General features: G+C 42.0%; 1 protein-coding gene across 1 annotated transcript in view; it reads right to left on the reverse strand.

Moving 5' to 3' along the window:
* LOC306697523 (tight junction protein 2-like) overlaps window positions 1-25,277 on the reverse strand; it is a 79,002-nt gene that overhangs the window by 30,171 nt on the left and 23,554 nt on the right. Inside the window, exons 2-12 of the mRNA XM_079161493.1 lie at window positions 18,739-18,792; window positions 17,628-17,752; window positions 16,313-16,415; window positions 11,976-12,498; window positions 10,766-10,869; window positions 8,048-8,201; window positions 2,902-3,007; window positions 2,255-2,373; window positions 1,651-1,714; window positions 731-881; window positions 484-592 (exon numbers count right to left, since the gene is read on the reverse strand). Of these exons, the coding sequence (XP_079017619.1) occupies window positions 484-592; window positions 731-881; window positions 1,651-1,714; window positions 2,255-2,373; window positions 2,902-3,007; window positions 8,048-8,201; window positions 10,766-10,869; window positions 11,976-12,498; window positions 16,313-16,415; window positions 17,628-17,752; window positions 18,739-18,792 (1,612 nt within the window). The remainder of the gene's footprint in view (window positions 1-483; window positions 593-730; window positions 882-1,650; window positions 1,715-2,254; window positions 2,374-2,901; window positions 3,008-8,047; window positions 8,202-10,765; window positions 10,870-11,975; window positions 12,499-16,312; window positions 16,416-17,627; window positions 17,753-18,738; window positions 18,793-25,277) is intronic.

The following is a 25,277-nucleotide window of genomic DNA, read 5'->3' on the forward strand; positions in this document are numbered from 1 at the left end:
TCTGCGTTAATAAAACAAATGTATTCAAATGAGCCACATGTCTGCTGAATCTATCTGGTTCACTAAAGAGGTATGAACCCAAAATAATCTGATTTAATTGCAAAAAACAAAGAATTATTACATAATGTTAATAATTGGAGGCATCAACATGCTCAGTCAACTTTATGGACAATCCTCAAAATTATGAAATTATGATATCTGAAAAGTAATTTGGATATTTTGGCCCGAAGAGGTAGAAGAAGAAAGCTTCTAGGCGGCTGAAAATAAGGACGGTTCATCTCCTGAGGAGCATGAATGTGCTCATTAAATATCATGACATGTCATGATAATCTGCCTTACAGACTGTGTATATGTCTTGTATAAAATAGATAGCCTGTTTTAGCTTTTATAGATAAAGACAAGTTGTATATATACAGTATATATACGTTTTACTCATGTGATAAATGGAACAGTGGCTGTGCGTCTATGGTGGGAATGTTTTACCATCAGGTTTGCTCTGTGCCAGGATGGTGACCAGTTCCCCTTTAGGGATCTCCAATAGGAAGAGCACCGCTTCCTCTCTCACTACACCTTGGAAGTCCACATTGTTCACCTTCAAGACACAAACAAAGTGCACAACGATTAAGACCATTTGCTTTTCAAATAACAACATTCGCAATTTTCTGTCAGCTCACATTCACAGTGTGATTTGCACTACGGCTTCTCTGAGCTTCTTGTCCTCTCTGGTTACCTTTAGGATTTGATCTCCAATGCGCAGGCCCTCTTCCTCGGCAGGACTGCCCTCTTGAACACTAGCGATGAAGATGCCAGCATCATTTCCTCCTGCTAGCCTCAGCCCGACGCTGTCCCCCTTCTGGAAATTCACCATCACTGTGTTCGGCCTGCAGGAGGGGCACCACACACTCTGCCGTTAACAACATGGTCAGTGACAAAGCAGCGTTCCGAGTAAGTTATTAACAACTTACAGAAGCTTTGCGTGCTTTTCCCGTTCTCTTCCCCTCCCTCTTTCACTCTGTCTCTCTAGCAAACACGCACACAGCAGCTTTGTCCTCAGTCTCTGTCCATGTCTCCGTGTCTCTGTCCTCAGTCCTGACAATTGTGCTACTATAATGCATAAAGTTGGCGGCTTTGCAGGTCTGACGGTTGATTGACGCATATTTTTGTGGGTTGGGCAGTGCAGATTGGGCGGGTGCAATTATTGGAATAAATACGGAATGTCCTCCACGCGCCAGAAAATGACGTAATCACGGCCGGCGCGTGGTGAGCATACGTTGTGGCCGTTGGTCGTGCACCTCTGAATTTTTGTAACTTGGCTATTTACATGTCTGGGGTTTTAAAAAGAAGGCCAATTTGCTAAATTGTTTACAGGATATTCAACCTTCGTTTCTTTAAATACATGATTTAGTGGGATACCTACGTATTACGGCTCATCATTTTTTGTAGGTACAGCTACGAATACTGGATGAGAGCAGCCTGCACAAATAGATGAACTGTGATGCATCAGTGCTTTAGTATTTTTTGACGTCCCAGTACCCAGAGACGTTCAGTGCCCAGAGACATGTAGTACATTTTTACTTGATTAAAAATAAAATATAATTGGGGGGAAAAACAACACCGTAACAAGATAAGTGTGAAGAGAGAAAAAGTCACCCATATATTTTCTCATCTTCAGGACTTGGTCGGAGGAGAATCTTGGGCGTGGTTATTACAGCGGCTGTAGATGAGAGTGTTGTTAACATCTTCCATGTTTACAACAGCAAACAACATGCTATGTCAGTAAAAGTAAATGTATATTAAAAGCCAGCTTTTTGCTGGAGAAAACTAAAATCATCCAGAATTGACTGTCGATGATACTTTGACACTTCAATCATTTTATTTCTATTTATTTACAGTTTCAAATCTGTGCTGCAGAACGGCGCATTAGGGCCATTGTAGTTAAAAAGCATAACAATCACGGAGCCTGGGTAATATTCTGAGAAAAAGAATGTGAATTTCTGAGAATAAAGTGGTCAATTTACGAGAGAAAACTCACAAAATCAAATGTACCACTTCAATCTCAGAAATTCCGAATTCTTTCTCGGAATATTACCCCCCTCCCCAGCTCTGTAATGTATGTATCTTTTACCAACAATGGCCATAAAAATTAGTTTGTTTGTTTGCCATATCAAACTTTCTAAGATGACAATATGTCAGATGTTGTGTTTACAGATTGTTTCCACTGCCCCCAAGTGACCAAACAACTGTGAGTGATAACCTGGAGGCTCCTCAATGTGTGGCGTGTCTTTGCTCAGCTCAGCTGAGGCCTGGGGGTCTTCAGGTACTCTGAATGGGGAGGCCATGGCTGACATCTTGGCTGTCCTCATGGGCTCCTCCCTGCTTCACACGCACACACACACACACAGAGAGAGAGCGGGAGAGACAGGATGAGAGGCTGTAAATGTGTAACAGCAACTGATTAAAACCTTGACGAATATGCTGAATAAGCTTGTGTACTGTAGGAGGGGGACAAGATTACAGTAAGACCTCACATACATTTTAAGGAAACAATAGGAAACAGGACACCTCATAGAGTTCATTTAGGATAATGATCTTGCTGAATAAAACGTGTAAGTATCCTAAATGTTTGTTTGATGCAGGGAATGGAAATATCCCAGTGGCTTTTTGTTGCAATGCTAACTTCTGGAGTTGGCCTACACAAATATAGGCCATCCCTGCAGCACTCTTGGATAACTACAAACAGTGCTCATCAGAGCTTTTTAATGTCTTTTGGGGGAAATCAGATTTGAATTTCAAGTCAATCAAGACACATCTAAGTCTTAAGTCTGTCAAAGCAAGTCTCAAGTCCATGGCTCATCCAAGTTGGTTCACAAGTCTACATCACCAAGCTTCCATCCATCCTACCTGGGGTTGTCTCTTTCGTTAGAGGAGTGGGAGGACAGGTCAGACTGGCGGGACCTCCTCTCCTCTGGGGGAGAATAGGAATGGTATGACTCCAACTCTGATATGTCTGACGGACGGACAAGACAGACAGACAGACAGACATCTTAGTTAGACACACAGACTTCTTTCTAGTGAAGTCCCCCTGTCCAGACCCCACCATCACCATCAACACCAGCAGCTGAAGAAAATGGTTGCCTCAGGAAGCCCCGACACCAGCTGATGTCGCCCGAGGACACTATTAGAGTTGTCAGTCAAAATGATGAGGACAAACTCTAGTGCCACAGCTCAGTTCTCAGGATAAAAGCAGCTATCACTCCAACACATTGAATTCATCGTCCCGAAATAATCAGAACAGCATTATTGTTCAGATTTGTGTAAAAACACAACCAGGCAGCCATCGGTTTCCATTAGTGCACTTCGAACATCAGCTTCGACATTGTGTGTATATATGATTAGCAATGGTTCAATGGTTGTTGTATTGTAATAATAGAGGGCCCACAATTGTGTTTAAAGCAGCTTGGGCCTCGTGGGAGAATCCATACTCCTTTAATCCCCAAAACAAGCTGGTCCAAAGTGCTTACACACAGGCCTGCTCTTCACACACAGCGCCTGGCTTTCATTCAGTCCCTCCTGTGAATTCTTTTCTCTCTTTTCCTTTTGCATTTGAAGTGAACATGGGTGGCAGAGTCTTTGATTTGGCTGCTTTTATCCGTCAGAGCGTGGCACTCAGCACACCGCCCTGAAGAGAGGGAGGGAGGCGGGCGATGGAAGCTTTAACAGAAGCCAAGAAAAAAAACTGATTCAGAAAAACAACATTTGAGGTGTGAGAGGACAAGCGAGGAACCACATTAAAGAGAGCACATTCAAAAAAAGTGGCATACATCTGTCCCTCTGAAAACAATAGGCCATGATAAACCAGCAAACAATATATATATATAAAAAGAGAGAGCGAGAGAGAGAGCGAGAGAGAGAGAGAATCTAGTACGTGTTAATTAGTTTGATTAGGGTTAGAGAGACATTCTGCATAATCAGAGGTGACGGAGTTTAAAAGGTGAGAATGAAACATTGAAATGGAAGAGAGAGATATGTTGAAGACAGAGGATGAGAGACAGGGAGAAAGAAAAAGAGAAATATGAGGATAATGTGTCAAACCTGATGTGGGCTTTTATCGGCCAAATGTGTCAGAAACAACATCCATCATTGAAATTCATGTCACAACACCAACACATTTGGACATTGTGTTGGAAGACTCAAAGAACCAGTCAATACTGAGTTGTTGTTTTTTTCTCTCCGCCTGCCCTCTAGAGGCGGGGCATAAGGATGGCTATATGGTGTGTATCTGTGGGTCCATCAAACACTCCACAGCAACATATCAGGACCAATTGGGTATTCCTGTTCTCCATAGCATCAGCTGGCATGTTTTTTTGGCGACCTCCAAAGAGAAATACAAATAAATAATTTCATCACCTTTTAAAATGACCTAATTCGATTACAAAAGGCACTCAACGTGTGTCTCCGCCACAGTTCTGATGCATTGCACATGCAGCTCATATAAATCGGCCGGATGGTGTTTTGTTCAATATGCCTTTGTTACTGAAGACCCCAGGACAAGGGGTCCAGTACCGAAAAAAAGAACCTTTAAACATAATGATTAAACTGAAAATGATGCTAAATACAATCCAAAGCGGGAAGAAGTAGATTTAAGATAAACAAGCGACTGATGAGTCTGATCTGAGTACGTTAGGCAAATGTAATTAATATCTCATACATATATACATACATACATACATACATACATACATACATATATATATATATATATACTTTAGTAATATATATATATATATATATATATATATATATAACTTTTTTACTGCTATCAAGACTTAAAAAAGACTAATATCTCCTTTAATACAAGAAATACCAATTAATGAATGAATACTGATTGCTGTGAGTACGTTCATGCTACTCAGAGGATAAACCCTTTTCATTTGAATGACTCCATGACCTTTCCTTGAGCACCAAGCTAGCTAAGGCTAAGCTTAATCCTCAATAAGTTGTTTGTTACATTTGACACTTCCATATTGTGCTGGTGGAGCTTCACATTTGTAATCTTGTTTTACGTTTTCATCCATGGTCAGAGCATCAGAAACAGCTTATTTGTACTTTTGTTTAGGCTAAGGCTTAAAAGCTTAGACGCCAAGCGATTTAAGTCCATTTCACAAAGACTACTGAGCGACTGCTTGGACGAAGCTTTAGTTGTTAGTCAATGTTGTGTTGAGTGGCAGAGGTGCATCGGTGCATTAAAAGGTGAACTCAGACTCTTCATCTCCCGCTAGAGCCTGCAGATATCCGGACTCTTAACTACCATCTCTCAGAACATTATTCCTCGTCATCCTATACTGTGGTTGGATCTAAATTTATTCAAAATGTTAGACTCCACGTGTCTGTTTTGCCCCTTCTTTGTTCGTAGCATTGGGTGTGAACTTTTTCCAAGCAAGCAGCGCTCCACACAGATGCTAACACGCCCAACTATCCAGCGGCAGCGTCTGCCCAGACTATCCAGGCTCCATGTGTGGGCCATCAGTGAAGTGAACCTGTCAGTGAGATGTGTGAGTGTGTTATGACAATGTGTGAAATGGAAATGCAGCGAGGGACAACAGAGATGGCGACGAGAGTTCAGACGTGCCACCTGGACAGACGGCGGACGGCGAGTTGCTACGCTGTTAAGACAAATCATTAATATGTTATTACACGGAAAGATCAACGAGCATCTTACCCACTTTATGAGCCACGCTTTTGTCATGCAACACTCTGTGTTCACAAAAATAAATCATCACCCATATTCACACAGTGTCATAAAATAAAGCACATTCCTCTGAAGGCTGCTTACAGCCTTCTTCCACTGGCATTATTCCACCTCTACACTTAATGAATCACACAATTCAATGTACATTGTGATTAAAACGTGTTTATTTATTCAGGAAAATGAATCAGGTATTAAAATGTTTTTTAAAACGATTTAGAGCAGTATAAAGAGAAGTGCAAAAAGGTGTGAAGGCTTTACAACTTTAGTCAGGTTGCGTCACAGCCGTTTTACAGCTTAGAGAAAGGCAACAGTGTTACACATGCTGTGTGTCTTGGGTGGTCCTTCATCTAAAAGTATGACATTTTATCTGGAAGAGAAAACACAGACAGAGATTGCACTTTTGAGCGATTACAGGGATCGCTTCTGCTGGTCAAGATAAGCACTTTAAAAATCAATACGATTAGTTCAGTTTTCTAAAAATGGAGCCGGAGGTTAGAACCCTGGGCCCACAGTGAGGTCCTGATTACACCCTGACCTGCTGGTGTCCTCTCTCTCCTTTCACAGTGATAGTAATGCATAGTAGTTGAGCAGCTGCGAGCAGAAACTCAAGACTGCTTCGTTTCAGACGGTATTTTTAGCCGCTTGAATGCCTGATGTTTTCAACCTTTGTAAGCGTGTATGTGAACGGGATTGGATGTGAATGTCTCCAGCTGAAATAATGCCAATGGACACTTTTCTTTAATTATTCATCTTTCCATCTATTATACAGCGTTTGGTATGGAGACTCAAGTGTGTCACATGGAATAATAATTATTTCCATTGGTTATATTAAACATGTCTTTAAAACATTCATTTGTGTCGCAATGATGTAATTAAAAAAAAGAGGGTAATAAATAACTCAATTCAAACCAACTACTATTTCTATTTCAGTATTTTAGTCTGTATGCATTTATTTATCAATAAATAAATGAATGGGCCTTGGACACATTAGCTAGTTAGCAAGTGTCTTCAGAGAAATGGGATTACATTGGTGTAGGGACTTTTTTTAAATGTATTTTTCAAGCACTTTTACATTCTTGACTAATAGACTTTTTTAATGCCGATGTAAGTTACACATCAAGAATGTCATCTTGTATAAGTTTGAGATGACAAACTGGAGGCTCTAGCGAACTACAATATCAGCAAAGCATTTTAAAGGTGGAGATGAAAATGCTGCTATTAGTGTAGCTTAGCTTAGCCTAACCGTAGCCTGAACGGATGCAGCGGTGAGCTCATAACGCAGAAGGCTAAACCATCAAAGAGATGGTGCGAAAATGTTGCTAATAGTTTAGCAGCCGAAGGCTCACAGCTTCGGTTAGCAAAAGCTGAACTATAAGCAACATTATCTCTCCATATCTGAAACACAGACTCGCTTGCTGATTGCACGCTTGGTTTCTCTACCTGGTGTGTAAAAATCGGGCCATCGAATGCTGCAGGAATTTATCTAAAACCAGGAACCGAGTCATCATTTTTGCACTTTGGCTGCTCGTCTCGAAGTCAATGGGTTTTTGGTTAGATGCCTGAAATGAGGTCTGTGGTATAATTCATTATTATTTCAACTGTCGTAATTAAAGCAAGGGTTGGTAATGATCAGAAACTTGCAAAAAGTATGCTAGATTTTAAAATGATCAACCTAAAAACCAGCCCAGTGCTGCCAACTTCCAATGAAAGCAGCTAGCTGCACTAGCTCCAAAAGTTGCTGAATCTAGCGAATGAGTTTGCCAAGTCGGCAAAACACTGACAGCTTGTCCCTTTGGGCCTGCCTCCAAAGCCCTTCCCACAAAATGTTTTTGAAGAAGATTACCAACCCCAGCTTTAAGGAATAAACTCGAAATATATATATTTACCTTTGAAAAGAAAAAAATATCTGTTATTATTCCTGTGGCACACTTCAACCTCCACAGCTTGGAGTGGATCTGACTAGCTCTAGTCCTTTGGTCCTCTGTCAATCAAAAACCTTCAAAGAGACTTCCTCCTGACCTGGACCTACATCATAGGTTGGTGGAGAAACAAAAACTGCTACATCCCACACAGACAGGCTTTACAGTTATGTCTCAGATCGAAATGATCACACTGATTTGACTGAATTGTAAGGGACATGTCTGACACTCTGAGGCCTCTGTAGGTCTCGGATCATGGAAATGGTACAAGCATAAGGAGAATGTGATGCAACCCCCTCCAGAGACCCTGTGGTCCTAACAAACATCCCTGTGGTTTAACACTAACCATGTCGGTCAGGCCACACGTCCAGTGACTCACCGTCGTTGTCAGAGTCGGAGTCTGCGAGGGGGGGGATGCGGACGAGGATGTGACGGCGGTCCCTCTGGACCACCAGCTGCAGCTTTCCCCTCGACTTCTCTATCAGCTTCCCGGCGTCGTGCAGAGAGAGGTTCTCTGTCACCGTCCCATTGATCTGCACACGTGCACGCACACACAAAGTGCAGACAGTCAGAGGCTGCATTAAGGATTAAGGACCGGATTAAGGAGCCAGTTGGCCTGCTTTGGAAACCTTGGGGAACTTTGCTTCTTTTACCTTCATGTTAGAGGCTGTGAATCTGTATATATCTTAGATTTATGTAGTCTTGGGTGTCAATTTTATCTTGGATTTTACTAGAGCTGCTGCGATTAGTCGGCATTATCGATTACGTTTTTTAAATATAAAAAAAAGAAATTCTCATCTCGTATCGTTGTCAGGTGGACTTTTGCCTGGGGGTGAGTGGGGGGAGCTCTAGGCTCTAGGTGTTGAGGCGTATTCTACACTGACCGACTGTGCCAGTGAGTGTGTGTGTGTGTGTGTATTTTATGCCATAAAAACAACAGCTAACGTTTGAATAAATGTGATCAATAGAATTAAAAGGTTGAATTTAACCCTCTGAGACCCGCAGGATTGGTCAGCCACGTCACGCTAGCTTGTCGGGAAGGGGCTAATGCTACCAAAGTTAGGCTAAATTTTGCCGACGTAAAACCAGCATGCCAATTTTCTTAGGGGACATCTCACCTCAACTTATGTGAAGGAAAAAGTGTTCTATGGGTACTTACCAGTCTGCCCTTTTCAGACAGGCCCACTTTATGCTAGTCCCATGCAATTGGGGGCAAAAACCATGCAGTATATAAGTGTGTTATTTTAACCTATTCTAAAAATGGTGTATTTGAATATTTATGCATACTGGGGTCCCTAAACAGTGTTGGAATTGCATGAATTGGGTTTGACTGGAAAGCTGAGACTCTTGTGGATCCATTGAGCTCAATAGTATTCGTGTGATGATGTTGGTCCCGACAGCAGCCTTTTCCCACAGAGACCATTTTTTGAAACTTAACGTCACTGTATAAAATGACCTGTTGTGACCTCTAGGATAATCACAGCCTCATGAAACTTTACAACCACAAAAATAAAGACCTAGCTCATTCAGAGGATGTATGGCGTTCAGAGATGGACAAAAATACATCAAAATGTATTTTGATACAAAATACAAAATACCCCCAAATAAATGATTACAACAAAATACAAAATACAAAATACTGGTGCCAGAAAATGTAACAAAATACATGTATTTTGTATTTAAAATATAGGAAATACTTTTTTTCTGGATTTTCCGTTTTCTCACAATGTGGTATAGCAGAGCATTCAGGTTTATATAATGTACACAAAGCTCTGGTGAACCCCACAAACAGGAAGAACAGTCACAGAATGTCAGTGTAACTTAGCAAAGCTATTGAAAGACAACAACTTGATTGATTATGTATATATATATTTTTATTAATGGGACTTAACAGCCCATAAACTTTGGCTTTGTATCAACAAGAACATATTTATCACATATGACATACAAGCTCCCAATCTCCCTCTTCCTATAGCTAGCTACTCGACTGATAAGCTAACTTGCTAAACACTGGCTATGCACTAGCCTAGACCACATGCTAGCGTCATTAGCATGTTAGCATCGATCGCTAGCTTGATATTAGAACCATCACCATGTATATACAATAGGCTATGTAGCCAGACCCAGACATAAGTTATACATCAAGCTAGTTGACATCTGTCACACTCAGATACAATATTTAACTTGACAGACAATCCGTTGAACTTGAAGATCTGAAGACTGAACTCGTGAACTGTTTTTTGATTCGTGGAGAAAGTATTTTGAGTATTTTAAATACTAAATTACTCCACTCTGAAGTATTTTGTTACAAATTACGTTCGACTTTTAATCGGCCCTAACAAATACAAATTACAAAATACTCAAAAGTATTTGAAATATGTATTTCAAATACAAGTAATAGAAATACTGCCCATCTCTGATGGCGTTCCTATGTATATTAACAATAACGGTTTCTGAGCAGTTTCCAAAACAGAATTTCTCGCCATCCAATCACTGAAAAAAGGCAATTCTTACAGAAATCTCTAAATATCAAAAGTTTTTGATACCAAATTACGCCATGGATTTATTCTATGGTGGTCCTCAAGGTCTTGGTGTCTTAATGTGTTGTTTTGGAGGGACTTTTAATCATTTTTCATCAATTCTCGTGTGTTCAGAAAATCGGTTTAACAAAACCAAAAATTGCTGCAACAACCTATGAGGCATAATAGAGCATGAGGAAGGCCATCATATACTTCGTCGGCCTTTTACACTTTCTGGCTTTATTTGGATTCAGGAAATAATCAATTCATTAATTTAACTCATTAAATCAACATCTACTTATGGTCCGTCATCACAGGTTATGGCCTCGGTGTGGACATGAACTGTTCGACTAAAGAATGACTTTCCTTCTTCAGACTGTTTCTTTTAAAAGCTCGTTTAACGGCCCACAGATAAGACAGTATCCAGTACTCCACAAGACAAATAAGAGAAAGAAAACATTACTGAACAATCTAGTGAATCATATGACATTTTATGAACACTGAGAGGGTACCAGGACCGCAGGATGGAAACCACTGTGAATGAGTGTGTGTGTGTGTGTGTGTGTGTGCGCGCACACCTTGAGAATGATGTCTCCCTCCTGCAGGTTCCCGTCCTTGGCAGCCAGGCCTGTGCTGGTCATCTGTTTGATGAAGATCTGACTGCCCAGACGTAGACCGTACTCTACAAAACACATACAGCACACCACAGTTACTGCAAAGCCCCACTGTGCTTCTGCAAAGTACATACAATACTGGCAAAAGGAAAATAGTAGTTACTGAATGTAACTTCAGTTCTATGATTACGAGAACTGGAAGGAGAGGAAGAGGGAGAGAGACGGCGCCTGGACATGGGCGAGACGTGATCTGAGACCAGATTGAAAATACAGACATTTCAGACACCAGACGTATACAACGACCTGCTGATGCGCATTCAACCCGCGTTCATACGGGTCAGCTGTCATGCTGTTTGTCACTGTTAGTAGAGAATTCAGTCCGCATTTGTAGTTCATACACTTCACTGATCAACCAGAGAATTGTAGGGCAACATTGAGACTTGCATTTTTACTGAAAATCAGTTCCAAATATCAGTTATCGGTGTTCTTGATTAGTAATAATCAGTATCATCAGCCTTGAAAAAAACATATCAGTCCATCCTTAAATTGTACCACATTTGGTGGTTGAACAGCAGACTGCCAACAATTACGTCCATAAAGCGACGCTGCTTACTTGGCTAAAAACCTGAAACCTCTCCACAAAATACATTATAATGAAACTACCAAGACAACAAAAAAACCCTGCCACCAAGCAGCCAAATCTATAACAAACGCCCTATACCAACCATCACCATCCCATCCCATACCATACCAGCTAACTGGAGCAGCTGGCCAAAGCTAGACTTCCAATCGGCACAGTGGAAACCAAGGAAAAGATGAACCCCCTCTGCTGTTATTCCTCAAATATTACAGTGCCTACTCTATACCGTTGTTTACTGGTTATTTCCTACACTGAGGGACAAGAAGAACCAAAAGAACAGCCCTGCAAAGTCTTATCTTAGTCAAGCTGTTTAAACGGGTGTCAATACGATTACATAGTGATTTCAGAGGCTGCAGTTAATGCTGGACTACATTAGAGAGGCATTTCTAATATTTTGTTAAATACTTTGTATGTAAAAAAAGGTAGCAGACAAATTAAAAAACAAATCAGAAATATGACTGTTGTGTTTCTCCGGGCGTCAAGAGAAAAGAGAATGAAATAAATGCTTTGATCATCTCAATTGAGGGGTTTTACCTTCGGTGGGTCTGTTCTTCACTAGCAGGACGTTGACCGGTTTCTCCAGCGGCTCCAGCTCTCTGGAGAGTTCTGGGGATGGAGGGTTGTCGTTGAGCTGGTCCCTGCTCTTATACCTCCCTCCTTTTCCTCCTCCTCCTCCTCCTTCTCCTCCTTCTCCTCCTTCTCCTCGCTCGTACTTCTCCTCCGTGCGGTAGCTTTCCTCGGGGCTGCGGCCTCGGCTGTGGTACCGCTGGCGGTCGGCGCTGGTGTCCAGGGCTCGCCCCCGGCTGCCCTCCCTCTTGGCTCGGTCGGGGCTGGGCGAGGTCCTCTCTTGGCTCCTCCCGCGGCTCCTCCCTCTCTGGTTTGAGTCCCGCCCTCCCCTGTAGTCGGGGTCCAGGTATGCTTTGCTGTTCGAGGTTTGGTCCCGGTACCAGCCGTTGTCGTTGTCGGCGTCGTAGTAGAAGTTGGAGGGGGTGTATATCCGACTGTCTCCGTCCGGGGAGGGGGGCATTGAGTGGACCTTGCGAGGTCTCTTCACTGTCTGACAGAGAAGAATAAAAATAACGAAAATAAAATGAATATGACCTGTGCTTCTAAAGACCTGACAGACGAGCTCAAGTACTCCTTCACTGACATCTCCCGCCATTGTCCAAATGTGTACATTTACACACATTTTAAACAATGTTTTTAAACACGACTAATTATATAAGAGTAGGAATTGTTAACATAATTGGAAATTGTTACAATAATTGTTTCATACAAGACATAGTGATCTTTATGTTAAGCAGATTAAACGTCAAGTTTGTATTCAATTCATTCAAGCCATTTGGAGTGCCGGAGGCTGTTCCAAGTCATTATTTCTAGTTTTTCAAATTAGTGGAGCTACTCGACAGTTTTTTTCCATGTACCCTATGGCAACGGTATTACTTTGGTTGGGTAGATGGAAATCACTGATTTAGATCAGTTAAAGTCATAGAAAACTTGATTTAGAATCACGTTTCTTCCATATCTTTACGTAGGAATACATGTGACGTTTTGCAAAGAACCTTGGATGTCACTGACATTTTTTTATTTTAGATGCTTTTCTCGCAGAAGTCCAGACGGCAGGATGTTACAGGCGTTAAAATCAGATGTGATAAAAATCAAAGACGGTCATGGAAACAACAAACCCCTTATGATGTAGGTTTCTATGACAACATAAAAACATGGCGCACGGTGTAAATATATGGTCACAAGCACAGATGCAGGCGTTGAATATTCACGCTGAAAGTTCACCACAGCGGAATGACTTTGAATTTGCTTCGCCAACCAAACCAATTGTTCCGGGGCCTCTTCTCTCACATAGAATGGAAGGGAGGAGGCACATTTTTTGCCATTTTTGACCGTGTCTTTAAAAGTTAACTGAGGAATGTCACAGACATAAACTAGAAGTTTCCGCAACTGGAAACACCAGAGGTGGGACCAAGTCATTGCTTTGCAAGTCCCAAGTCAAGACAAGTCCAGAGTCAAGTCCCAAACTTTTTAAATACCATACTTAATAATCTTTGCGCTTAAGGGAAGGTATCAAGCATTTTCAGGTCAAAAGGCTCAAGTCCAAGTCATGGGTGTTACAGCCATGGGTGTTAAAGATTAAGCTGAGTTGCAAATTTGTGACTCTGACTCTGGTTTAGGTCATGTGACTCGAGTCCACACATCCGGAAAACACTAAAGAGCAGCTTCACCAAGTGCAAACCAACAAGAAGAAAGAATTAAAGACTTTATGGACCTTGAGTAAAGATTAGCGTGAGTCAAAAATGACATTAGCTAGTTATAGTCTTCATCAAAAACAACAGAACAGAAACAACATTATAGTTATTATATTTGTGTTATTGTATTTGTGTGACACAGACAGACTTCAGTCACTAAATGACCTATTTGTTCAATAAGGCAAAAAAACAACAACTCTAAAAGAAACCCTAGCTTCAAACTAAATGGCTTCTGTGTCGCAGACAGCAGTGAGAGTAAAGATACAGCTGGATGTCGTGAAAGCAGGGATTCAATGCAGCAAATCAGATTCCCTCGACATGTCAGGCTTTTATATTTAGCTGTACGGAGCGGTGAGATTAGTCCAGCGTACACGCGGGAGAACAACTGCTGCTGCTTTTAGAGCTGCAGCAGCACGAGAGGCAGCCAGGCTGAAACCCTGAGATAGCACTGATGCAGACTTAAAACCACACAAACACGCTATCTGTTCCTGTAGACGTAGAGTGCTACTATACAGGAAACAGTGAGTGGCACTGCTCTGCACTCTGTTCCTCCTCACTTAAGCTGGCTCGCCATGAAACATCTGAAACGTGCTGTCTTACCCAACATTTTCAAGCTCCATTAATTGCAAATCCCATCAGGACCTCTATAACCCTTTAACACTGAGAGTTCACACTGACTTTCAAGGGGAAACTGCTGGCTCTAGCAAAACCAGGCGGCAACCTCCGGTTCTGCTGAATGAAGCCAATGCAGAAGAGTCTTAAAACGTGCATTCTCTCTACTGACCAGCAGGGGGCAACTCATCTGGTTGCAAAAACAAGTCAGATTGTATAGAAGTCTATGAGAAAATGACTCTTCTCTCTTGATTTATTACCTCAGTAAACATTGTAAACATGAGTTTATGGTCTCAATCTCTAGTTTCAAGTCTTCTTCAATACAGCATGATGTTCATTTAGTAAATGATGGTCCATTTAGAGTCAAACAGACCATAAAGCAGGGGATGCTTTAGGGCGGGCTTACTGTGATTGACAGGTCGCTGCCACTACCAGAGCCGTATACAGCGTCTCTACGTCTCTCCTCCACATTCCAAATATGGTCATTTCCGTTTATCGGTTGCAAAAAAAACAACATGGCAATGACCGTAATTCAAGATGGCGAAGTCAGCCAACAAAACTTGTTCTTTATTTCCCTCTCTCACACTCACATCTGTTAAGTGCCACAGCACTGCAAGTACAGCTGTGATGAGTGTCAGTCCACTGCACTCTTTCGGCCTCTCTCACACAAACACACAAACACAGCTCCCTCCATCTCTCTGTGGAGTGTTTGTTGTGTTTGCAGAGCTGCAGCTGGACTCAGCGATCTGCCTCAGATCTTTCAGCCGCTACCGAGTAAGGGTCGGTTTATGCTCGATCAGAAAAGCTGTGGTACTTACGACGTGTTGTCCGACAACCTTAGAATTAAAAGAGTTTGTAGCTTTTTTATACATCCACGTTGTTAGGTGGAGTGAGAAGCTGTCCGTCAGAGAGCGGGTGGAGACGCGATCGTTGAAATATGGAGGTGACAGAGCGCGTTTTTGGAAGACATTGGTAGAGGTCTTGGTGTTCATATGAAAAGCAGAAGGGTTCATTGGTTCACAGCTAAGCTCAGGATACCAACATTCTTTTGAAAGTTAGCAAAATGATTTAAGGTTCTGGATTGCTTCACTTCCTGCCATATGGCAAGAAATGTATTAAAAAAACATTTTTTATCTGTGTTAAAACCGAGGCTAAGCTCCCATTAGAGAAAAGGGAATCATTTTTCTAATGAGAACTCTGTATTTACTGGTGGCTTTTTGAACTACGAGTCCATTTTTGTCCCGGTTCAGGATCTTTTTTATTTTTTTTATTTAATCAAGCTGCAACCTCCAGTTCTGAAAAAGGAAGCCAACGCAAAGTGAAAACGGCAGTTCCTTGAATGGTCAGGCTCGCTCCAAAAGAGAGTCAATCCTCATAGACAAATGCCCAACCTTTCAAAAATAACTCTGGACTCTGCTATTAGGTCATCTGCTATTTTAAGGACGTAATGGTTTCATAAATATGGGCATTTCTTGTGGTCGTATTGGGAAGTTCATTCACCTCAAAAGAAATGATCCATTTAGTTATGGACGTCTCTTTTCCACTGTAAGTCTATGGGGAAAAGTAATTTTGGGAGGCATGGCATCACGTGCCCCAAAATTGTAATTCCACTGTTTGGTCTTCAAAGCCTGGCGCCCCTTCTTGGGGGCTCGGTCTAAATATGGTCCCTTCTGGCTCCAAAGAACCAAGATGGCGACGACCAAAATGCCAAACTTGAGGCTTCTAAACGGCAATCCACAAACAAATGGGTGACGTCACGGTGACAAAATCCACTTTTATACATAGTCTCTGGTTTTTATCCAAATTCTGCAAACACAGGAACACAGGATCCACTACTGGAAATAAAGTTCCACATGTCTCAGGTGGTGGGTGAGAAAACCAGAGGTAATCATTCTAAGACAGTGAACAACCTCGACTACCCACACATTTTTTCATCGTATGTTGTTACGTCATCGATCTTAACTCAGGAAAGAAAGACACTGTGTGGTTCATACTCACTATTTTAGCCACTTTACCACATTTACGGAGCGACTGCACAGCAAAGGAATGAGGCACATTGTCCATGGGGATGGAGTTGACCTGAATGACACGATCATTCTCACTGGACAAAAAAAAAAAAAACACACAATAAATTAAGATATTGTGAGAACAAAATAACAATCATAACGTAGACGTTAAAACAAAAAACACAGCTTCGTACAAATTTGTTGTAATTCCACTAAACTTGATTGAATTATGGTTAGAGTATCTACTGTAGGGCACAATGAGCTAAGAATTGTACTTTGGAGTTTTTGTTCATGTATTTAACCATAAAACACTCATGTGCAGCACACTTATAACCATTTTTTGTGTTATTTTTACCCAGACATTTTGCAGAGCTGTGCTATGTAGCTAACTCAGCTGCATGCTAGATAGAAATGCAGAGTTCATCAGCGTGTTGAGTGTGACTAGTAGTGACTCGTAGTGGAGGTGAGATTGTGGATTCGACAATAAAACCAGTACACAGCAGTGGGGTTGCAAAATTCCAGGAATATTGAAGTAGCAAACTTTCCATGGGAATTAACAGGAATTTATGGGACAAAGCAGACATAAAATGGAAATATATTTTGATTATTTGCTCAGATGGAAACAAACGTTTTGTCACGTCATAAGCAGACATAATTCATAAATTTAGCTAGCTAGTAACTTAACTAATGGGGAAATACACTTTGAAAATCTGAGCCGACAATGTGAGCTGGATGCAAACTGAAGGGTTTAAAGTAGTGCTGGGCAAGTTAACGCGTTAACGCATTAATTAATTAACGCCGACAATTATATTAATGCATTAACGCTGTATTTTTAATTATTATTAAGCTGAAATTTTTAACACAAAAAAACCGGCAGCGAGTGGTGAACAGCTGTGTTTGTGTGGCGTCACTTCCTTTTGCTGCTGCTCTCCAGGTCCGGTCCCCTCCCTCCCTCCCTACCCAAAAAATAAATGATTCATTTAAATTATCTTTTTTAGAGTTTTTAAAGTGTTTTGTTTGGAATATGTATAATAATCATATCATTTAGTTATCGCTACTAAATACACTACTTTTGAATTCATTATTGAACATTGCGCAAAACAATGTGATTAATCACAAAAAAACACGCGTTTAATCGCGATTAAAAATTTTAATCGTTGTCCAGCACTAGTTTAAAGTGATAAACTAATTTATAAAAGAAATGCTTTTAACTAACATGTAAGCTCAGAGAGTGCAGTAGTGTTGGCTTCCTGATCTTAACTTCCCTTGTAGGCCACTCAGTCCACTGAGGGGTTTACTAGACTTACTAGAGGAATCCATCTGCTGGTCCTCCCTGCAGCACGTCGGACACGATGATTGACGTCTCGCCGTTGTCCACGTTGGGGTTGTCGCGCCCACCTGACACCGCGATGCCGAAACCCATCTTAGAGTCCTGCAGAGTAGAAGGAATCCATCAGTGAAGACAGTACAGTCGGACAGAACGTGACTCACAACAACACCGAGACGAACACGGAGATGCCGACTGCAAAATATACTGCATCTGATGTCAACCCGGTCAACTCCGAAGTCCTGCACCTCTATGGAAACAGCACAGTAATGGCTTGAAGTAGAGAGAACTCAAACATGTCTTTTGTGCAGTATAACACTGTTATCATGCCATAAATCATAAAAAACGAATTTCTTTGATAATATATTTGACAAAAGTTGGAAAACAATCAATGTATACAACTTGTTTCCAAGTTGCCACAAGTGTTACCAATGTTGGAAAAGACAATGGAGGCTCCACATGCTCTATATATATATATAGATAGATAGATAGATAGAGCTATTCACATTTGAACAACCTCTACTTACAGCCTCTCCTCAATGCACGGTGTTCAGCAGCCTACAGCCTACAAGAACTTTTGTTACCTGTCACCTGGTCTCAGCCGAGTCAATCACAGCTTCCTAGCTGTGCTGAGGAGCTCAGAATGTAATGTTTTTTACAGGATCTGGTTAAAGCAAACCGTTTATTTGGGGCGAGATTTTAAATAAGGCGTGTAGAATAAAAGGTTTTTAGATCTTAGATTGCGTTTTCTGTAGGAAGCGTTCCTCACACATGACGTGTTCAAAGACCGTCGGAAAGATGGAAATCTGGCAATCTGGCAATAATGATGTTTGTTTACAGCGTCTGGCTCAGATAAACTGTGTAGTTTTGGCGATGGTTTAAAGAAAACACGCTTTTTCATCCCACCGGCACCTTCTCATTAAAGAAGACCTGCTTGAAGTCATTGACCAGACGACGACAGACACGAGGAAAATGTCCATCGTTGGGGGATTGATGAATGCAGAATGTTTGTCCCTGAATGCTTCAGCTCCATGAGCAGATGTATGGATGTCAACACTGTTTTAACAGTACAGTTAAGTGAAGGAACTCACCCGCTGCAGATTGACTGTGTACTGCTCCCAGACCATCTCTTCCATCCCTGAGCTCTGTGGGGGACACAGACAGACAGCAGGGTTAGCAATCGCTGCATTCTAACTGCAGCGACACAATTCATTCAGCCGCATAATTAAACAAGTCCTGGAAAAATATAAATATCATCCAGCAAAGCTTTTTGAGCCTCGATACGACTCACGTTTAGATTCACGGAGGGCACACACACACACACACACACACACACACACACACACACACACACACACACACACACACACACACACACACACACACACACACACACACACACACACACACACACACACACACACCAGGGATATGTGCTCAACTTCAGCCGCTTCAGCAAGACAATCTTCAAAAGGAACACCACTTTTATGATTTTTGATGCGTAAACACAAACGTCGGGCTATAAATAGGGATGGGTACTGTTAGGCTTTTATCGACACTAGTACTCTTATCGATACTCTTATCGGTTCTTTTTGATTGTTGTCTGAGAAAGAGACAATTCATTACTTTATTATTCTTGTATGTATCTTTCTTGAGCATCAATACTTTCATGTATTAGCCTGTTCTTCTGATCAATCTCAGCATGGCATCACTAGCGTTACCTGCAGTGGACGAGGATGGACGGCTGCTCCACAAACAGTAGACAAGTGATCATTTCTGCAGATTGATGTTCTGCTTGTTGGCGCGAAAGAATCGGGTTATTCATAACCCGGGTTATTCATAACCCGACACATGATAAATACTAGAAGCCCGGCTACTGACTCAGCGCTCAACAACCGGCATAAGGTGTATACATGCAAAAGTATCCCGGTTTCTGGAAAACGATATGTGGTGTTTACATATGCAAACACATAAACGAGATACTTAAAAAACCCGATCACAAATATTATTCACATAAACACTCAATGAGAGCGATTAGAAGAGGACGGATGTGAAAACTGAGAGGAAGATGTGATGATGAGATGTTTTATTTGTTTCCCGTCAGTCTGCCTCCTCTAGTTCCACGTAGAGCGATTCCCTTCCTGTGTTTCTCTGAATGCTTCATCATAATCTTCATACAAGCGGTAAGGGAGCGCCAGATGGCTGTGCAGAAAAGAATAAAGCAACATATCAAAAATTAAATAACCTATTTTTAGACTGCGGCCTGTACCGGTGATGTAATTTGCTTGAGAATAAATTATTTTCAGAGTGTTTGTGAGAGTTCAAAGTGTGCGTGAATTCCGGCGGGTGAGAAAAAGTTTTTAAAAATCCCAGTGTTTTGGTACATTTTGTAAAAATAAAAAAAAAAAATCTAAAGCAAAGAGGTAAAAATGATGTTGATTGTAAAAAGAAATGTTGTTTGTTGCGTGTAGTCAAATGTTGTCAAAGGGCAATTCTATTTAAATATATTTCATTGGCATTTCCGGTACTGGTATCAGAACAGCTCTGTTAGCGATGGCTAGTGCCGGGCCTGTTCGGAGCCCCGTCAGAGTGGGCCGGACACTTGACGCGCTGCAGGGGAGTAAAGAAGAGTTTGGTTGTACCGTTTAGTTTATCCACAATCCAGCAGCACCGCCGTGGGAAAAACATGCTCAGGTCAGCAGATCATGATTTTCAACATCACGAGACATTGCTCCTATTTATTCAGAAAAGGCTTTCACAAATCAGACTGCAACAGTGTGCAGGATAAAAAGCTGCTTCTTTTCAGTGTGAGCCACCTCACTATGTAATTATTATAAAAAACAAACAGAAGTCCTGCTGCAGCGCATTACAAGTGTGCTGTAATCAAACAAAGTAAAGGTGTTCACACTGCAGCTCTTAGTCCACAGCGCCTTCTGAGGAGAGAGGAAAAAACTAAAACGCTGCACCAAGTGCAGAAATGGTTTTGCCTTTCTCTATTTTCTAACTTTTACTGCAATTTGTTCTGACAATTCAGAAGTCAGCATTACTTGTTTGTGTCTTCAACAACTGTTACAAACTAGAAAGTAGGGCTGTCCTCGTCCAATGAAATTCTTAGTTGACTAACACTTGTTTTTGTCGACTAATCGATCCACCACTTTATTAAATCTTGTGTTTACCAGAAACGAGTTATTCAGCATGAAAAGCGTCTAATTGACTGGGAGGGGGCAGCGCTACTAGAAGCGTGCACTCAGTAGAGTGCAGGAGTCCACCAGGTGTGTTTCCATCTTCTTTCCCAAACAAAGAAGAGTTAAATCTCACTCAGTTGTTCCACCCGACACACCCTTACAGTCAAGACGGCGGCGACGACAAAGACAGGGATTTATTCATCTCGCATCACGCCTAAATTAGTGGATCTTAAGATATCGGGTATGGAATTAATCTGCAGATGACCCGGTTGAAAATGAGACCAAACGTTTCTATGGATGTCGTTTTTTTGTGGCCAGCAACAGACATGTTGATCACTTGCGGCTGGTTAAGAGGATTGAGGAGTCAGCAGTCAATGATGATATGAAACGGTCAATAAAACAGGCTTTTCTAAAATTGAGAATCACCGCAACCATGAGAGGTCCTTGAACATACGGTCATAAATGAGCACAAAAGATATCAGGCTGTTGGGTTCAGTAATATGACAGATTAGCCGTGGACAGACAGAGAGATACACAAGCGCATGCACACACACACTCAGCCAAACACATGATCACCCCCAGGCTATTATTCCTGGCGGGGATAGTCACCATTGAAAAATAAATCACTTTGACGATGTGACAATGCTGTCACTACTCTGTTAAAGGTGCCAAGTTTCAACTCCAGAGATCTCTGTGATTAACAGATTGCCTCCACACAGATCAAGATGGAGACGGCTAGATGTTTCGGTGACCCGTCCCTCCAGCACGACCTTTGCCCCCTTTATAACCGCTACAGCCACTAGAGGGCTTCGTCACCTGAACGTAAACCACTGACGCCGCTATGAGTGTGGTTCTATGCAAAGATCTCGGTCATCTCTTTATCTCCTCGTTGGAATGTGCAGCATGAAACTCAACATCTACCAAAGCACTTGTACGTGTGTACGTGTGTGTGTGTGTGTGTGTGTCACTGACATTTGTGTGACACACAGACACACAGCTCTCCCTCTCTGCTGTTAAAGCCCACGGTTATTAAATGCTACTGAAGAATGTCACACTGACATCCCCCCCCCCGATATTTGACTGATATTGCAACTGTGGTATTAACAGAGAATGATCATTTTGACATCATTCTCATTTTCATTGAAAAACATATTCAAATGATAATGGTGTGATTAGGGCTGCAACTAACGATTATTTTAATAATCAATTAATCTGTCGATTATTTGTTCGATGAATCGGATAAAAAAACAAAAAAGCATTAATTTCTAACCCTTTATTCAAAACAGAAATTCACAGTGCAAAAAATCTTCTGAAAGTGCACAAACAGGTTGCTCCTTGAACATCCCTGAGCTGTTAAAGTAATAATTAAAAAAAAACTGGACTAATATCAGGAGTGGGGTTCAGCGGGTTACCCACGCCTCTCAGTGAAGGGTAGACACACGCTGATCCACTCAGTGTGGCGCGCGTGCAGCCCCGGACATCTAAGGGCATCACAGACCTGTTATTGCTCAATCTTGTGCGGCTGAACCCAAAATAAACCCAAAATAAAATTTTAAATACACATTTTCTTTCTCACCTGTCGTGCTATTGATCATTGTAGATTGTCTTGGTGGTTCATCATAGAGGTGTCTGATTTCTCTCCAATATAACGGGACTACATGGCACTCGGCTTGTGTTGCTCAAAGCAACAAAAAATAAATAAAAAATAGAAATCATGACCCGGTTACTCAGGATAATCCACAGACCTTGTTGTGAGCAGTTACATGTGGGAACTACGGCTGAGAGAAAATAGTTCCGACATGGAACTGGCCGATTACCGTAGAGTTGTATTATATTGGAGAGAAGGCGGACATCTCTACGACACTACAACACTAGACAACTCACATCCAAACAATCTGGGATGATAAACAGCACAACAGGTGAGAGGGAAAATGGGTATTTTGTTCACATTTTAATCAATTGTACGGCCCTACAGACAATCTAAAACAACTGTGTCCAGTACAATATCTACACACACACATCCTTCACGCAACCGTAAAAGAAACGACAGTACAACATGGACTGATACAAAAAGCTGGAGGACATGAGGGTCCAAACGGATCCAACATTCTTTGCTGCAGTTTGTTGCCCATAAATGCTGCACAATTGGTGCTTTTTAAATACATGTCAATCGCCATTCCTGGATATTTAAGGTAGAGAGTCTTTCAACTGATTTTCCCTGAAGCAGTAAAACATATTCACACAAAGCATCAATGGCTGTAGGCATCACAACATGCGTGTCTAAACCTCCGACGCTGCCTTCTGCAAAGTGAGTCAAAGAGAAGGGTTTTTAAAGATCTTAATAGTTCCAGTTGCATATTCCAGCCTTTAAATCCACCATGTGAAATACCTCTGTCGGTTTCCATTTAAATGAAAACATCTTTAAAAGCAGCGGATGCCGGGGAATATTACACACCCCAAACTACCACCTATCCATCCATCCATCCATCCATCCATCCATCCATCCATCCATGTCCCACCAATCTGAGCAGACAGGAGTTCCCAGCAGGTGCGTAGAGGACCACCAGGCTTCCCTTCAGCAGTTCAGTGTCCAGCCCCCTCAGCTGGATCCCGGTCCGCCCATCGCCGCCGCCGACTCCCCCTTCCCCGTCCGAGGCCGCGATCGCGCCCTTCTCGGCTGGCCTGCACCGGTGCCAGCTGGGGTAGCCGGCGCAGCAGCCGGTCGGCAGCCACTCCAGACTCATGGCCGGCGCAGAGAAGCCCTCCTCCTCCTCCTCAGTGCCTCGCCACCTTGGGTGCCCCTGCCCCATCAAACCCACAGCCCTGACTAGCGCGGTCCTGCTCCGGCATGCTCGGTGTGGGCAATTTAGACTCGCAACCGCCGGCTAAAAGTCAACGTCCCACGGGAGCAACTGCTTAACCTCCCTGCCTCTGTGTCCTACCTCCAATCTGGATAAGCCTGATCGGCGGCGGCTTAGCCCACGTAGCCCTGGGAGGGAGGAGAGACTAAAAATAACAGCAGACTCACAGCATCTCCTCCTCCTCCTCCTCCACCTCCTGCTGCTGCTGCTGCTGCTCCCGTCCCACGGAGAGTCCTCAGCGCTCGCACCGCGCGCCTCCACTTCCTGCGCAGGCCGGATGACATGGCCAGGTAGGAGCGGGGGGGGGGGGTAAACGGAGAGAAGGAGCACTCCGCCTGTCCTCCCTCTTCCTTCTGTCTGTCACTCTGCTCACTATCCTGCTGCTTTTTCCTCTGCCTCTCCCTCTGCCTCTGCCTCTCTCTCTCACACACTTACTCAAACATGCTCACATTTGTTTTAGCACATTTGTGAGGACTGTGTCACAACTATATTCGCTCCCTAAAGAACCAAAGTCAGCATTTAGTTACCAATTTCTTAATGTGTGTTATCACTGGGTCTTATTCAAGCTTGTTTATGTAGTTTTCTCTTACATTTCGGTATCAAAGACCTAAAAATGAATGAAAATGAAAATTCTGAAAGTCTTTTTCATCCAAGGGGGAAAGTGAATAAGGTAAACAACTTAACTAATAGATCAGTTGATTACTTACATTAAGATAATTATTATTTGTATTACAAGTTTTCTGAAAAAAAACGTAGGTTTAAATATGTAAATTAGCATTAGCTCATTAAATATGTGCTAATTAGCATACATTTCCAGAACAGAAATCTGAACATTGGATAAAACCAGGTTCAAAATTATTGTCAAACAACTGTAAACAGCTAAAAAAAATGTATGAATTTTTAGGAATAAAATGTATGAATAAGGCTATGAATGATGTATGAACAAACCCCTCTGTCAGAACCTTCAGAATACAGAGAGGAATGAAAGTGGAAAGTTTGGTGGATGTAAGAGCTACTGAAGAGATTTATGGATCAGAGTCATTTTTGAGAAAACAGCCTTTAAAGATATGTTTTGTAAAATTACAGACATGTTGAAGACACTACATGTGAACAGCATAAAAAAAGAACTAATAGATATCACTATGAAACTTCCCTAGTTTACCTCCATTAAAGTTGTAGTGTGTGGTGTCTGGCGGCATCTAGTGGTGAGGTTGTAGATTGCCACCAACTGAAACTTCCCCCGTGTGCCAAACGTGTGGGAGAACTACAGTGGCCAACGCGAAAAATGCAAATGGTTGTATCTAAAGCCAGTGTTTGTTTTTTTCCCCTTGTATAACAAGTTTTCTGAAATGTTGAAGACTGATGGATAAGGTTCTGAGGGGAGGCCACAGACACATTCCACAGCAGTGGGTAAACTGTAAATGGTAAATGGACTGTACTTGTATAGTGCTTTTCTAGTCTTCCGACCACTCAAAGAGCTTTAACACTCCATGTCATCATTCACCCATTAACATCCATTCATACACTGATGACAGGGGCTACCATGCAAGATGCCACTTACCCACCAGGACTAACTAACATTCA

This window comes from Pholis gunnellus (assembly GCF_910591455.1).
Source record: "Pholis gunnellus genome assembly, chromosome: 6".
NCBI lineage: Eukaryota > Metazoa > Chordata > Actinopteri > Perciformes > Pholidae > Pholis > Pholis gunnellus.